The sequence below is a fragment of the Apodemus sylvaticus genome, chromosome 8 (genome assembly GCF_947179515.1).
Source record: "Apodemus sylvaticus chromosome 8, mApoSyl1.1, whole genome shotgun sequence".
NCBI classification, from domain to species: domain Eukaryota; kingdom Metazoa; phylum Chordata; class Mammalia; order Rodentia; family Muridae; genus Apodemus; species Apodemus sylvaticus.
The window spans coordinates 90,018,962-90,035,191 of NC_067479.1; the positions used below are offsets into that span (position 1 = coordinate 90,018,962).

At 36.3% G+C, this 16,230-nt stretch overlaps 1 protein-coding gene across 26 annotated transcripts in view; it reads right to left on the reverse strand.

Annotated features, from left to right (window-relative positions):
• Positions 1–16,230, reverse strand: part of Slmap (sarcolemma associated protein) — a 115,752-nt gene that overhangs the window by 23,130 nt on the left and 76,392 nt on the right. For 15 of the 26 annotated variants that reach the window (XM_052189931.1, XM_052189918.1, XM_052189913.1 and 12 more), the window contains 2 exons: positions 12,202–12,264; positions 1,526–1,585 (listed from right to left, as the gene is read on the reverse strand). In XM_052189931.1, the coding sequence (XP_052045891.1) occupies positions 1,526–1,585; positions 12,202–12,264 (123 nt within the window). The remainder of the gene's footprint in view (positions 1–1,525; positions 1,586–12,201; positions 12,265–16,230) is intronic. The other 11 variants (XM_052189934.1, XM_052189926.1, XM_052189921.1 and 8 more) reach the window with 1 other exon arrangement.

Genomic DNA, 16,230 nt, shown 5'->3' on the forward strand with positions numbered 1-16,230 from the left:
TGGTTTGGCAGTGTGAAAAGTACTAATGAGTCTTGATTAATGAAATATAAAACATATATAATCACTCTTGGAAAATGAATTAAACTCATTTGCATGAAACTATTTGCCACAATAGGTCTAAAAAATATCTGACTGAAACAAAGAACCTTGAACATTTGTTCAGCTTGTTCCTTAAGATAAAAACGCAGCCAAGTGTGGTCCCTCCCTTCTGTAATCTCAGCATTCACAAAGCTTCTAAGATAGGAGCTCAGGCTAAACAAGGCAACACAGTAAGGGCCTGTCTCAAAAACAAAAGACAAACCAAGAGACCCAGAAGAGAAACTGCTGAATCAAAACAGGCTCTTCAAAACTTTTTATTTGTATTTTTTTTAATCCATAGTTGTTCACATCTTTTTCAAAAACTTCACTGATTTCAAGTAAATCTATTCCAGAATGACATACCTAGGCAGCAAGGCACTTTTTGAAAGAAACACCAAACAGAAACACCTCAGCCTCTGCTTTGATTCCAGTCCAAAGTGCTGCTTACTCAATCAACAGATTAGAATAGGAACTTGGGTGGTGAAATAAAGGCTATTTTAAAGTCTGTTCTCCTCTCTGTTTAATAAGACGAAGTAAATTGCATATGTACTAAAAATAGTTCAGTCTTCTGAAACCTAATGCCCATCTGCCAGAACAATCTTAGCATTGCATGTCTATGCATTCTTTCTCCTAATATGGCATCTACTGTGCACAAGACTCAGAATGAAAGCTACCAGACATCTGAAACAACACAATTGGTTTAAAAATGTTTTGAAAAGCAAGTGAACCCAATTATTCTAATAATACAGAATGTACTAAAATAAACTGTTACAAACTCTTAGCATTTGTTGTTTTAACTGACTACGATTATGAAGCTAGTTTTAAATTTTATTCTGGCAAAGTCTGATGAAAGTACCACTCTAACAATAAACACATCACACCAGACTTATTTACCTGGTTTTCCTATGCTAAAAGCAGCAGTATGATGCTTTAAACTTTAATTCTCTTCCCTGAGTTTAATCACTATAATAATAACAACAACAATAATAAAACCTATTTTAATGAAATTACTAGACTTAATTATAAAATATAACATGGTTTTACATTGCTAAAAGTCATCATTTTTGTTTTAATCAAACTGAAATAACAAAATAGAGAAATACTGAATATCATAAGGAATATTAAATATATAATAATCTTCAAAAGATTTTCACTCCTAAAAGGCTTGCCCTGTGTTGACTAAGACTGAGATGAAAACCGAAAACATTGTAGTACCGAGACTAAAGAATCAATGCAAACCTTCCACAGCATTAGCCTTAAAACCATGCACAAATGCCTACATTAAAAGAAACTTTCCTATTTTTTCTTAAAATAAACATCCAAATATTTTATGTAATATCTGATACTGAAGCCCATGGTTAAAATACAACAACCTTGAAATTCTAAACTAACTTTCATTATCCGAAATATCTGTGACACCATGGGGGGAAAAAGACAGAAAACTCACCTTTTGAAAGCTTTGATTCTTCTACCACTTTGGTTAGATGCCCCTGCACCATCAGCTTTTCTGCCAAAGAAAATAAGCGTTACCACCGAAGCTCTAGCAGAGCCGCACTCCCCGAGAGGAGCAGTGTAACACATTCCATGACCAAATTTAAAGATGATAGCATCACTCCATGACCAAGCCTCAACAAAAAGCTTGAACCTTGAAGAGGAACTAGAGAACTAAGCTTACTAGAACAATCAAACTACTGCAGAAAACAGGGGTAGGGGAAGAATATGCCTTCTGTGTTCATGAGACACCATCCTATTAAAAAGTCTAGACACTTGTATGAGGAAGCAAAAGAAACAACCAACAGGAAACTGTTAAGTCCTGGGTATGAAGTTGAAATAAAGGAATTTGGGGAAGGCAAAGAAGATTGCCTTGTCAGGCACCAAGGGGAGGAGAGGTCCTTGGCCCTATGAAGGCACGATAGTTGCTCCATTGTAGGGGATTCGAGGGCAGGGAGGTGGGAGTGGGGTGGATGGAAGATCACCCACATAGAAGGAGAGGGAATATGGGATAGGGGCTACCCGGGAGGTGGGATAAGAGTTGAAATGTAAATAAAGAATATATGCAATTAAAAAATACAATTCAGAAGAGCATCTATATAATATATATCAAGAAAATGCATGATGTTAGAAGAGCTAGCTATTTATTTAAAAGAAATAATAGCATGTGCTTTTAGCATTTACTATATCGTTACAGTTTACTTGAAGTCATTCAGTATTTTGGGACTTTTAAAAATTTTTTATTTACTAATATGGTTTTTTTTCAATCTAAGTTTCTTACAGAAATATAATTCCTGATATTGTCACACATATCTCCATCTCTCCCTTTCCTCATTTGTTGTCTGTCTGTCTATTTGTTTAAAGACAGGGCCGCATATGTAGCCCAGGCTGGCCTTCAATTTCAGATCCTCCTGCTTTGACCTCCCAAGAGCCGGTACTTACTGTGCTTTACCACAGACACCTGGCTTTTCTCAGCTTTTTACTTTTACTACTTTAGTCTCAACTGTATCCTGTACTGTGCCCGACTATGGACTCTAAAATCTTTCTCTTGTTTTATTCTCTCTTTTTATTATTCTAACATAACTTCTGATAATCTCATGAATGGAATAGACAGAGGGAAAATGACTTGACACTCTTTCCTCTGACTATGCTAGTATTCTACTAACACTTTTTATCTGACAGTTTAACTAGGCCCACAATTCTACAGGAAATAATTTTCCTTCAAAGTTTTAGAAGCACAGTATTCTGTTGGTTCCTAGCTTTGGACCTGGGTGAGCCCCATGAGGATTCCTCATAGGTGGTAAGGATTTCTAGAGCTTACAATAACTGATCTGCCTTTCCTTTCTGAGTACCTGGGGTGACACCCAATTCCATGACACCAAGCCAGGGCCAAAGCTCTTAAGAGAAGATGGAGGTTCATACCCCCCACACTACAGGAACTCAAGCATCCTCTTTTGAGATGGCAACATCACAGTAAGACAATTAACCTTATAAACCCTGATTGATGATGTGCCATAAAGTGTTCTCTTCATAACAGACAAGCAGCATGGATGAGAAAGAAATGTTTGACACACTAAGGCAGTAAGAATCCAGACACTGCTCAGTGGTTAAGAGCAACTGCTCCTGAAGAGGAGCTGCATTTCCATTCCAACATCAATTTGATGGTGTAACTTCAGTCCTAGGGGATCTGACACACTCTTCTGATCTCCATAGGCACTAGACATACACATAGTACAAATACATACATGCAGGCAAAATAATCACATATACAAAATAAAAAATAAATAAATCCAAAAAAATAAGTACAGGAATACAAAATTTGGAAAGTAGGAGGGAGAAACAAAAAAAAATTACTTGAAGTTTACTGCTTTTTAATAATTTTGCTTACTTACCCTTAAAGCTATTAATATTAATACCCTTCCCCTGTCCCATCTTATCCCCATACTGGAGAGAGAATGCAGGGTACTATACTACTGGACAGTAAGCCCAACCCTATTATTTTTATACTCCCCTCCACCAACCCTCTCTCAACTAAAATTCACATAGACCACCAATTTCAAACAAACAATTCAGTAATATTTAGTACATTCACAATACCTAAAACATTTTTATCACCCCAAAAGAAGCCAAATAAACATTAAGCATTTATTCCCCAACCTCCCTCTCTGGCCCCGGCAGGTTCTGATCTGCTTCCTATTGCTTGATTTATTTACCCTGCATGGCATGGATCATAGAAATAGAACCATAACAGTATGTGCCTTAGTTTCTGGTTTAGCTTATGATACTTTTAAGACGCAATTCGATGAACATTCAGAGTATCTTCTTAGTTTACAGTGTAGAATTTCAATATCTTTCACTGGGGAATTATCTTAAATTCTGTTTTATTGATAAGTATATTCTCATTCTCTGTCTCTCTGTCTCTGTCTCTCTCTCTCCTCTGTGTGGGTGTGTATGTCCATCCTTCCACACATCTCATTTTCCTCAATTATCACAGCTAAATTTATCATTGTTATAATTTTAAAACATTTACTTAAAAAAAAACTTTCACTCAAAATTCTTACCATTTTCATTTTCTAGAATATGTACTTTTTTGAAAAAACCCTTATATTGATTAAAAAAGAAAAGACTCTTACCTATCAATAATTCATATTCTTACCTATCAATAATTTTACTTGGGCTACACATTTTAACAGACAACAGAATGTGTTTCTTGTTTTATTTATAAAATATCCAACTTTCTAAAAAAATTAATTACATTTCTTAAAAATTTTCTTCTGCTTTATACGTTTTTCCTGTTTCTTCCCTGGTTCACAATGTCCTGCCAAAGTTGTAGAGGCACTTATGGGACACATGGCAGTTCAGGAGACATGTGAGTCCTGAACAGACCAGGGTAAAGGAAATAAGGCATGGGCTGTTCTGTGGGTAAACCCACACCCTTGCTTAAAGTACCACATGGACCACCTGTCTTGGGCACCTCTGAAATCTGAGCTGTAGATTTAAAACTTGCCCCTCTGCCCCCATAGAGTAAGAAACAGAATACAATCCCAAATCTCTCACACCTGATTAAATTTTTTGGAATATTCCAAAATGTTGCCAACATCTATCTATGACTTGCTAAAGTCCCCAGTCCCTCCCCACCCCACTCCCTGCCCTGCCCCACTCATGACCTAAATCTTTTGTTATAAATGGATTCACTAACTATATTTAATCAAACGCTTTCAACTGCGTTTTAAAAACTATGTCTTTTACTTCTGGAATTGCCCATTCATTTCCTATGCCTGCCCACTCCTTCTTAGCTTTTCATTGCCTTTTTCTCCATGAGGATATAATTTAAATATGTGTATTTGGTATTCAAGATTTTTGCTAATGGCAATAAAATTCATCTATTCATTGTATTAATTATCTGCAACTGAACTATTTCTAATGCTGACGTCAAGTCACATTCTCTCTTGGTTTCCAGAATTCTATTCTCTAACAGCTTTCTAGATATCTTCGTGCAGAATCCCACAGGAACTTACTGTCATCATGGCTAAAGCTGAATTTCTATTTCCTTCCTTTCTCCTAAATGACGCTGGTGTCCTTGCTCTTTTGTTCCGTTTGATGGAATGCTGCAACTCTCTATTACCTCCACCTTACTCAATTCACTATAAACTACTTGTGGGAATATAAGGATACCTTCAAATATTACTGTGCACCAGAATAACAAAGATGTGTTAAAACGAGGAAATTAGTTTAAGGAGAATGGGGAGGTGTCCCATCACATAACCTAGGCCTCATTTTGCCTGGTTATGTGAATATAACTCTTTTGGTTTTTCCCAACTATAACAATTGTTTTAAACATCAAAAAGTCAACCAGGCGATGGTAGAGCACACCTTTAATGCCAACACTCAGGGAGGCAGGGGTAGGCTATCTCTAAGTTAGAGGTCCGCCTGATCTACAGAGCAAGTTCCAAGAAGCCAGGGCTACACAGAACAACTCTGTATTGAAAAAACACAAATAAGGAGGTGGGAGTGGGGAGGGGGGAGGGAGAGGGAGAAGGAGGGAGAGAGAGAGAAGAAGAAGAAGGAGAGGGGGAGAGAGACAGAGGTATTCATATTAAAATACATTGCTCAAAACTCTCCCTTTCATTTTGAGAAAGTGAAAAAAAAATAAAAGCTCCAACAGCACAGATGCTCTACTGCAATACAGATAATCTACAGAGATAAACGCTTCTGCTTATGGCCTATCTACTTCCCCTACCCCTCACTGGAAGAACTGGAAGAACTTCCAGGTAACATAAGATCCTTTAGATCTTGAAGGAGCTATGACTTGCTACAACTGAAAGAGATACAATAGAGGGCTTTCTTTTAAAAAAAAACAACCACCACCACCCCCCAAAAAAATCCATGGTTGGTCTGTTTGATATGCTTTAAGTGCTACTCTAGAGTGGGGATTATCATGCTCTTGTTTCTCCTCATTTATTTGAGGCAGGGTCCTGTGTGGGCCGAGTTGTCTAGCTCAGGTAACCTTCTTACCTCAGCCTGCTCACTGCTCAGAATACAGGCATTTGCTACCTCTGGATAGTGCCACATTTAAGCCATGTGTATTTATTGTGTAAATAAAACACACACACACACACCGAACAGTTTAAAAAGGTGTAGGTATGTACAAAGTGAATTTCTATGAGGGTATTGCCCAATCAAAGAACAGACCCTTTCTACCAACCTTCAAAGCCCTCCACACTCTACATTCTCTCCCCACATGGCAAGGAAGGCCTGACTTTATAATACTTACTCTTTCATATGTATTTGCTTCCTCCATTTCTTGGTGTGTATAGTCGTATATATTCATGTGTGGGGATGCAGGCACATGTGTGCACATGCATGTGAAGGCCACAGCTTACACTGGGTGCCTTCCTCAGTTGTTCTCATATTATTTTTTGAGAGAGGATTTCTCATTGAACCTATTCTCACGGTTCCGCTAGCCCAGCTGGCCAGCACATCTCCCTCTCTTTGCCTTACTTTATCTGGGATTACCAGGATGTGACACTATGCCCATATTTTCTCCTGCTACCAGACACCCTTCTGGCCTTTATGCGTGTGCACTTTACCAAGCAAACTATCTCCCTGTGCACTCTTTCACACATCTTTAGTCACACTACCCAAATGTATCTGACCAAATATAACTTCAATGGTCTAACTTCCTAAGTAAAATACTACAATGCATATTCTTACATGTTAGGCTTCTGTCACTCATTTAGTCTAATATTGAAAGGTGCATTTAGTCTAATATTGAAAGGTGCATTTAGTTTAATATTGAAAGGCTTTTGAGTTGTTTCCAGTTTTGGACTATTATAAACATCCTTGAGTTTTAATCTCATATATCTCCTTGGGCACTTTCATTGAAGCTTATTCTGGGGAGCAAAACTAGCAACATAATCATCTTAACTACACCAGGGACCATCATCTAAGCATTTAGTTTAGTCATAACGTATAGGATGATAAAATTGTAAATGCGTTTGAATCTGCCAAAACCCTACTGGATGAGAACTAAGCTTATTTCTTGGTTCACAGAAATAAATTATGTACCACACTACTATGTGGTTCAAAATAAAAATAAAGAGCAAAGTTACCTACTCACAAGAAGACTAAAGGGACCGTAGGCATGTAAAGATTAGGTTCTTAACACCAAACATATTTTCCTCAGATGATAAGGACAACTAACCATGATGCTAAGGCATAACAGAAGTACAACTAAGAATCCTAGGCACACCAAAGGTTTGAGGAGAACTAGGCTATCTGCTCTGCAAGTACCAACCCAAAAAATATTTCTAAATCTCACAACTGAGTTTCATCATAAAATATTGTTATAATAATGTGCTTGATCCTAAATTCTGTAAATTGCAAACATACCAGCAATTAAAATTTTGTAAATGGCATGCATACTGTTAATTTAAAAGTGAAACTCTAGATTCTCAGAAAATATTACAGTACCATGAAAAGCAAAGCTTTTACAGCTGGCTCACCCTGCTCGCCTGGGATGATGGAGGAGGAGGAGGAGGAGGAGGAGGAGGAGGAGGAGGAGGAGGAGGAGGAGGAGGAGGTGCTACCCTTGGAAAAGCTGCTTCTCCCTCCCAGGCCGTGTCAAGAACAGAGCACCAGGTAAATATAATCTCAACTCAGTTTTAAAAGAGTGTTATGAGGTATGTACAACCATCTCATTTCATAAATGAAGAAAGGAAGGCTAAAGGGGGCAGATTTGCCAGGAATCATAATCAGTGAAAAAAAATCCTATCAAGTTTCCTCTCATAACACTATAAATGGAAACAAGCCAAAGTCACCTGAAGAGTTGGTTGATTCTGAAAAAGCAAATGCCAAAAATAAACTTATTAAAATTAACATGAAGATATAATTAAATGAAATTATAATTAGAGTTCAACATCAAGTTAGCAATGAATCGTCCGCAGAGACTGGCAACTCGCAGCAGTAATAATGCTTTAGAACTTCACAGAAGGGGCTGAACCATGTATTTTAATAATTCAGATATGTACACTGTGATTCGTTTCTGGTGAAGTAAAATCAGCTAAGGCAATTCTTGCTATAGAAGACATTCTGGGAACTGTTTTTTTTTTTTTTTTTTGGTTTTGTTTGTTTGTTTTAAATGAGAAGGAGGAATAAGGAGAAGAAAGGGGTTCAGAATTCGGATACGAAGAAAACAAACCAATTTCAAGGACAGAAAAGACAGCGTTGGCATGAATCGACCATCACCTTCTTCCTGCCATTCAAGTGCTAAAAGAACTGCTAACAGCCTTCAGTGTATCTAGAGCAGACAAACTAAGAACAAAGAGATCAAATATTTTTTCCCATGATGGGGTTATAAACTATTTTCAGTGCAGAACTTTAATTACTGATGTTTCTTAATCATAAATACACCAATCAGGTTTAGAGAAATAAAAAACTTTAAAAACCGAAGTTAAAAAAAATGTATTTGAAGTAGAGTTGGCACCCAGATCACCCTAAGACTGTTCTGAGGCTGACCTTGGAAAGTGACACAGTGTAAACACTGAGTCACCCAGCAACACCTAGTCAGTGGATTCCTCTAAGGGTTCAGTTTCAGTCAGGCCCTAGCAGGAAGAAAGTACTGGAAGAAGCCTGCAGAGACAGTGACTGTGACTGTAATTTCAAAATGAGGATAGGGCAAGGGAAAAGGTATTTTGCAACCAGGAGGATAAAAAAAACAACCTGGAGATACTGAAAAAAATAAACATGGATTAAGAACACAAAGGCTTTAATCTCACTTTGGGATACTTGGTAATGCCACCAAGAATGAGCTGACTTCTGGAAAATGGACAATCTGTCTCTACAAAGCAGACCTAAGAGGAACGCTTCTCTGGCATTCAGCAGCAAAATTTCTCCCCTTGTGAAGACATACAGCAGCCCGACAGCCCAGGTACAGGCCGGTGTCCAGAGAACCCTTCTCCCCGGCACTCAAGGTCTCCGTATCCTTAGTGTTTCACTCAGCACTTAGTAAGTTCATCCAACGAGAGTCCATGGACCCAAACAAAACAGACGCACAGTTTGTTAGCTCAGAAAGCATCTTTAGCAAAACACACAAGCGTTCAAAACAATCTATTAAGTTAATAAAGTAAATCTCAAGTAGCTCAAGTAACTAAACTTTAAAGGAAGATGGAAGGCTCAAACCTTCCTAAACCCGTATCCTGAAGATTTTTTTTGCTAATAAGTTTTTAATAAGGTTTAATGAAGTTACCTGCTAATTCTAGATTTTATATAATTTTATACAGAATATTTACAGATTGGGAATTCTATAAAAGGTTATACTTAAACCTGTTTAAATACTACCTTCTTTTCCTATAATTAAGCACTTTTCTCTAAAAGAACTTTTTAAAAATTATGGTCTGACTTTCCCTACATGGAAAACATTAAATGTATTCTAGCTCATTTATTTTCTATTAAAATTAACCTACATTTTTATGGGTTTATACAGGTAAGATGGAATATCTCCCAATATACTAAATATAAAGAATCAATGAAAGTAAATCATGAGCATCTTAGTTTTTAAAACACTGGCTTTATGCTATATAAGTCTAATAAATAATAAACAAGGTATTTGATATTGTTTTTTAAAAGACTGGAGAAAGAAGTACTACTGTACACTAAATATATACTTTGTAATCAAGACCAATCAATTTAAAACGCCTAGTCATTAAAAGCAAAACAAAACAACAACAACAAAAAAACAGCAAAAAAGATTATGTATGGCTGTCAATGCATAATCCCAAACTACTCATAAGTTTACCTGAGCAAAGTGTTTGCTGAGTTTCCTTCCTTGTGATAATGCTTTTTAAACTTAATGTCTACAAAGGCAGTTTGTCATTAAATGACCCTTTTAACAACAAACAAGGCCAAAGATAAGCCTTTTCCCAGCAACCCTTATTTAAGGAACCAACTTAATTTGGAAAATTCAAGATACTATCTGGAATCATCAAAGGCAAACTGTTGCTACCTAGGATTCAGAAACCAGATTTTTATGATACCGTTCTCTGAGCCACACAGACAGAGTTGAACGTCTCGCTTTTTGCACTAAAAACTAAGAAGATCAGATATAGAGGAGGCCTTTTGTCTTGTTTTGCTTTGTTTCTTGTTCTTTGCTCTGTCCTTTGTATACAGGAATGGGGGTTTATCTTCTGACTTTCCTTCTGTGTACTGCAGGTTCAGTATCTTGTGGAGCAATCACAGTTAGTTAGCACAAACATCCTTTGATTAATTAACTTTCATACTGAGGGTGTTTGTTGTGACTTCTGTTTTCTTAATGCTTATCTGGCTCATTTTCCCATACAAATACAATGTAACAAAATTCTGTAAGCAGATTTTCCTCACTTAAATATTAAACTATAATTATAGTGCATATTACTTTAAATTAAATATATAATATAAATTAGACATTTAAAGGGGTTTTGTTTCCTTTTTTAGAATAGGGAAGTGATAAGAATGAGGTCTGTGACCTTCATTTGTTACCAACAAGGACTTTTGAAAATTACAATTCAGTACAACGTTCTTTTTGATGATCTTCTCATTTGTTAGGCTTAAAGTACAAATTGTAAAAGCTAAAATATATATAAAATAAAATAAAAGTAGCATTATATAATAAAATTATCAATATTTCTTCTAGAATCTTATTTTAAAATAATGTCCTCTTGCTAATTTCAGTGGATATAAATTATCTTCCCTCACAGAAATCACTATGCCAATTTCCATAATTGAGATTCAGTTATCAGATGGTCCACAAGTATTAAGAGTTTGGAAAAATATCACATTTATTTAAAAAAAAAAAACCTTAAGATAGCTTTAAACTTTACTACAGTATCTAAAATCATTTAATGCAATTCCATATCTTTTCAAACCACTCTTGGGAGTTGTAACTGTGCCCCACTGACACTGTGCTCTGGATCCAGGTGTGACTGTTTAACCATAAATGGCCCTGGGGTTAAGCCTGAGGCAAACACATACATGCATGGGATATGGATAAAAAACATTCTTCTCAGGAGGGGAAGAAAGGAAAAGTGTTTTAGAGGTCTGCTTGACGAGAAGAAATGATCATAAAGTCCTCTACTATACATGGTGACTTTACCAGTCACTAACACTTAAAAAATGCCCTAACTCTTGTTAAGAGATTTAAGTTGCTATTTGAACTTCAAATAAAAAGGATTCACAACGTTTTGTTTAGAACTCAGAAGAGGTCTAAATCACCAAGAGCCAGCCTACCTTTAATATTCCTAAAGACACCCATTTGGAAATTGCCAATATTAGGCAACCCCAGCGGGTAAGACAATTGCTACCTCTTTCCTAAAATAAAAATCTTGCACTGTGCTGCGGGCCATCTTGGAGCTGAGTGCCCCAAATGACTACTTGCTTGTAATAACTTCATTTGATCTGAGAAATGCATTTAAAACTCTCAAAATTCAATCTGTGCTAAAATTAGAACTTGAATGAAGAAGCCACTGTCAATATTTCTTCATCAAGAATCCACATAGGTACTTTTAGGCACACATAGGTACGCTACACATAAAAAGTTTAGGAGTGAGCAGGAGAGATGGCTCAGCAGTTGGGAGCACTAGCTGCTCTTGCAGAGCCTGGGTTTGATTCCCAGCACCCACACGGTGGCTCACAGCTCTCTAGACACTAGTTTCAGAGATCTGAGGCCTCCCTCTGGCCTCTGAAGACAATGCATAGGCATGATGTACAGACATACACACAAGCAAAACAAGTATACAAAATACACACTTAAAACTAACTAAATAAGCATCTTTAGAATGAGAAAGTTTAGGTACTTCACAACCCGGCAGTCTGTTTGATTCCCTGATGGATGACTTTTAATTAGCAAGTTTGACATCCCCTATATTTCTATGTGTATATGTATTGGGGCCACTGAAATGAAAAGATTCCACTCCATATGTGTAGGCAAATGCGATAAGAATATTTTTCTCAAAAGTGAGAAACAAGAAGGTCTGTTGATACCTGAAGACAATTCCTTGCACCCTTCTACCACAACAAGTACATTGAGATCCTCACAGCCTTTTTAACTTGAGCCCCTGAGTTCATTAAAAATCAATGTGAAAAATACTCTGTACTCACTCTGGCATTCTAGGAATTGATGAATAAAAGTGCAGTCCCCGCCACTCTTTGAAAGCAAGTGCTCTAATAAAGAAAGAAAGACCTTTAAGGATATAGCTTGTTGCTGTCTTGAAATAAACAACAGCAAAGGTAAAAAAAAAAATTAATTATTTTAACATAGGTAATTGAAAGAACTAATAGAGTATATTTTAACACATTTTCAAGTTAAACACTAAAAGTTGTAATTTATATAATCACTAGTTTACTCTGAATAGCTAGCTTGTAAAGGTCCAGTTTTTATCCAAAGAGCTCAAAAATTAAACAAAAATAAAAAGTTTTTCCCACTTTTGATATGTATCTTTCTCCATAATAGGTTTGCAAATACTCTAAAGTGATTTTTGTGTTTTTATTACTGAATTAATTTCAGGTGTGCACACTAACAGTCTCTCTTCCAAGATGTTGATCTTAATTAAGATATAAAAACTTTAGAAAGCATAAAATCAGCCAGGCATGGTAGCATACGCCTAAACTCCCAACATTTAGGAGGCGAGGCAGGAGGACTGCCATGAGTTTGAGACCAGCATGGGCTACATACACAGAGAGCGTGAAGGAAACTTGGACTATAATGTAAGCCCTGTTTAAGAAGCTGGGGAGGGAGTTACAGGCAATAATTTCTGTAAATTTTTAAGAAATTGATGAGATATTTTTATCCATTCAGTTTTACAAATGGTTTCCTTACTCTACATCATATATAACCACTCCATTATACTGTTTTACCTCAAACCAAATTTCATGTTCTATATAGTTTTGCTTTAATAATCCAGTTTTTTAAAAAGCAGAGTTTAAAAAGAGAAAATTTAAAACTACTATTGTGGTTAAAGAGTCTCAGCCCTTTCCTTACAGTAGTCTAACTTGAGTGAAAGGTCAGGGCTAACTTCTGAATCCAGATAAATTCATCAGGAACATATCTGTGTCTTTCAGAACTACACAAGAGGTCCCAGATGCTGTCCTATAGGGCTGGGCCAGCACGGTGACCATGGAAAGGTCTGGAGGCACTCCGCCCCGGAATGTGTGCACTGGCCCATGTTCACTCCCCACCCTGCTCTTCCCCACCGCTCCATGTCCCCCCCCTCCATTCTTATTGTCTGTTGTGACAGGGCCTCTTTGACACCTTTCCTGTTAACTGCCTCCTTAACCTTTCAAGTGTTATTTTCTTTTATCTTAGTTACACAATACCTAAAGGGCCCATGATATAGTTATAAGATAAAAATGGGGGGGGGGGAAAAGATTAGTACAACTTTTGTTTTAGAAAGATCAATGAGAAGTACAATACAGTCTCAAATAAAGAAATTAAAAATTAACTGGAACAGAAATTTGGAATTAAAGCAGTAATTTAGACAAATTTGCCAACTTGAGCTAACTCTAGAAGAACAGAAACCCTCAGTAGATTATAAAATGCCAAATTCAAAAGTCATTTTACAGAAACTCTAAACACTTTCAAAACTCAAACTATGCAGTATCATTTTAAGTGTGAAAATTTGTTTGGACAGATAAAGAAAATGTAGTATAAATGCATGTGAGAACAGAGTTTTATTGATCATCTGCAAGAAAATGGGTAGAACTGACAACCAAATGTTAAACAAGAAGCCAGACTCTTTCACAAGCTTCTTTCATATATAAAATCTAGGTTTAGATGTACATATCACATATGTAATGAGGGAAGTAGGAAGGGATTATGGATGAGGAGGAGTGGCCTAAAAGGAGGGAGAACAAGAAAGGATAGTGGGAAGAAAAAGACAAATAAACTCTTACATGTAATCTAGCTTAAATCAGCCTACTGGATATAAGGCAAAAGGAACCAGTGGGGAGAGGCGCAGTCCGTGGAGAGGGGGTAATAAAGAAGAGCACACATATACGAAAATGCCATAAATCTGTATGTATGCTTACCAAAAATTGTTAAAACTCATTTTAAACCAAACTTGAACATAACTAAAGGAGTTTATGACAGATATGAAACCAAATTTAAAACTAGTATTAATTAATTCCTGGTGATTCTTATTAAAAACAGGGAATCCCACTGTGGTGGTCTGAATGAGAATGGCCTCCAGTTTTGAACGGTTGGTCCCCAGTTGGTACAACTGTTTGGGAAAATTAGGAGGTGTGACCTTGTTGAAGGAAGTGTGTCGTTGGGGGTTGACTTTGCGGTTTAAAAACCTAAACCAGGCCCTGTTTCACTCTATCTTGGCCTGCGACTTGGACATCAGATGTGAACTCTCTGCTACTTCTCTAGCACCATGTCTGCCTACCTGTACCATGCTTCCTATCATAATGATGGAGACTCAAATGTTTTCTTCTGTAAGTTGCGTGGTCATGGTGTCTCTTCCCAGCAACAGAACAGTAACCACGACACCCACCATTACTCACTAAGCTAAACTTCATTTATTCTAGTTTTGCATGCAAGAACCCACAAAGGTCAGAAAAGGATGTTGGATCTCCTGGAGCTAGAGCTACTGCTGATTGTGAGCTGCTATATGGGTTCTAGGAATCAAACCAGGGTCCTCCTTGCAGAGCAGAAAGTGCTCTGAACTGCTGAGCCATCTCGCCAGTACCCTGTGCACTTTATTTTTAGTATCTGAATCTGACCCTAAAATATTTAGTAGAGTAGCTTAGATAAAGTCTACTATTTAAGTTAAAAGGCAAATACATATGTGCTATGTCTACAAAGGCACCTTTTATACACATAAGACAACATGTTAATAGTCTATATAAAACATTTCAAACACTTAATAGTTTATTACTTGGATTTACGCTCTTAGGAATTAAGTTGACACAACTACAGAATATATTACTATCACTGGTAATCCAAATGGAATCAGATGCTTACTGGAAGGAAAATAAGTCTCTGTGATATTGGTTAAAGTAAAGAAATGAAAAAAAAAAAAAAAAACCCATGGAAACATAAAGAACCATTCTACTCAGAATGCAGTTTATACAGATGCACTTCCTATGGATTCCGGTCTTCTGTACCCATATTGTACCTATGCTACTGTAGCCATTACTGCATATGCCACTAAGCCATTTAAATAGAGCTCATTCTAACCAAGCTATGTGCAGCCTAAAATAAATGCATGATGATTTCAAACACTTACTAGGGAAAGATAATATGAAATGGATCATTAACCTTTAAATGTTGGTTACATATTTAAATAACATTTTTAAAATTACTGGTTAAATAAAATTTACTCGTTAAATGTGTTTTACTTGTTTCTTTTTAATCTTTTACTGTAGTTACATTTTTAAATTTCTCACATATTGCTTTTAGACAGAATTATTCTATACTCCAATATATATTTAATTAATGCTTATTTATAAAGAGACAAAAACTTACAGTATAAAATCTGTGCTTTTAGAAAACTTAAGTCATTTCAAAAGAGTTCACTGGAAGAAATATGAACTAAATATCTCTAGACATCTATACTTGGTATTTTTCTCTACTACTTAAAGGGTAACGTTAACTTAAAATTCATGAAAATTGTGGCTGTGAACTTTGGTGATGTTTTAAAAGGTAAATTATCTTACAAGTTCACTCTATAACAGATATAGAGTAATGAGATATTTGTGCAAATATAAGACTTTACTGTCAAACTCTCTGCTAGCATTCTCATGGTACTTAGAGACCCAGATGCTTTGACGATGAGATCATTATAGCAAGGAGAGCACATAACAATATAAAAATTGTATTCATTTAATATTAAACTAAGGAATCTATAACTATTCTTTAATAGGAAATCAGACTACTAGTCTAAATTTTGTGCCAGAAATCTTATACAGTAATCTGACAACTCTAGTAAAAAGATGGTTTTGTATGTATATAAAAAGATTAACTGAAAACAATAAAAGTCCATAGATTGTATTAATTGATGTGACACTTGACACATAGTCAAGAAGATGTGAATTTAATTAAAAAGTATACAATCAGAAAGGGAAAGAAGCAAGTAAAATTATAATGGAAAACACAAAAATCACTTAAGAAAAAAGAGTACTTTGAAG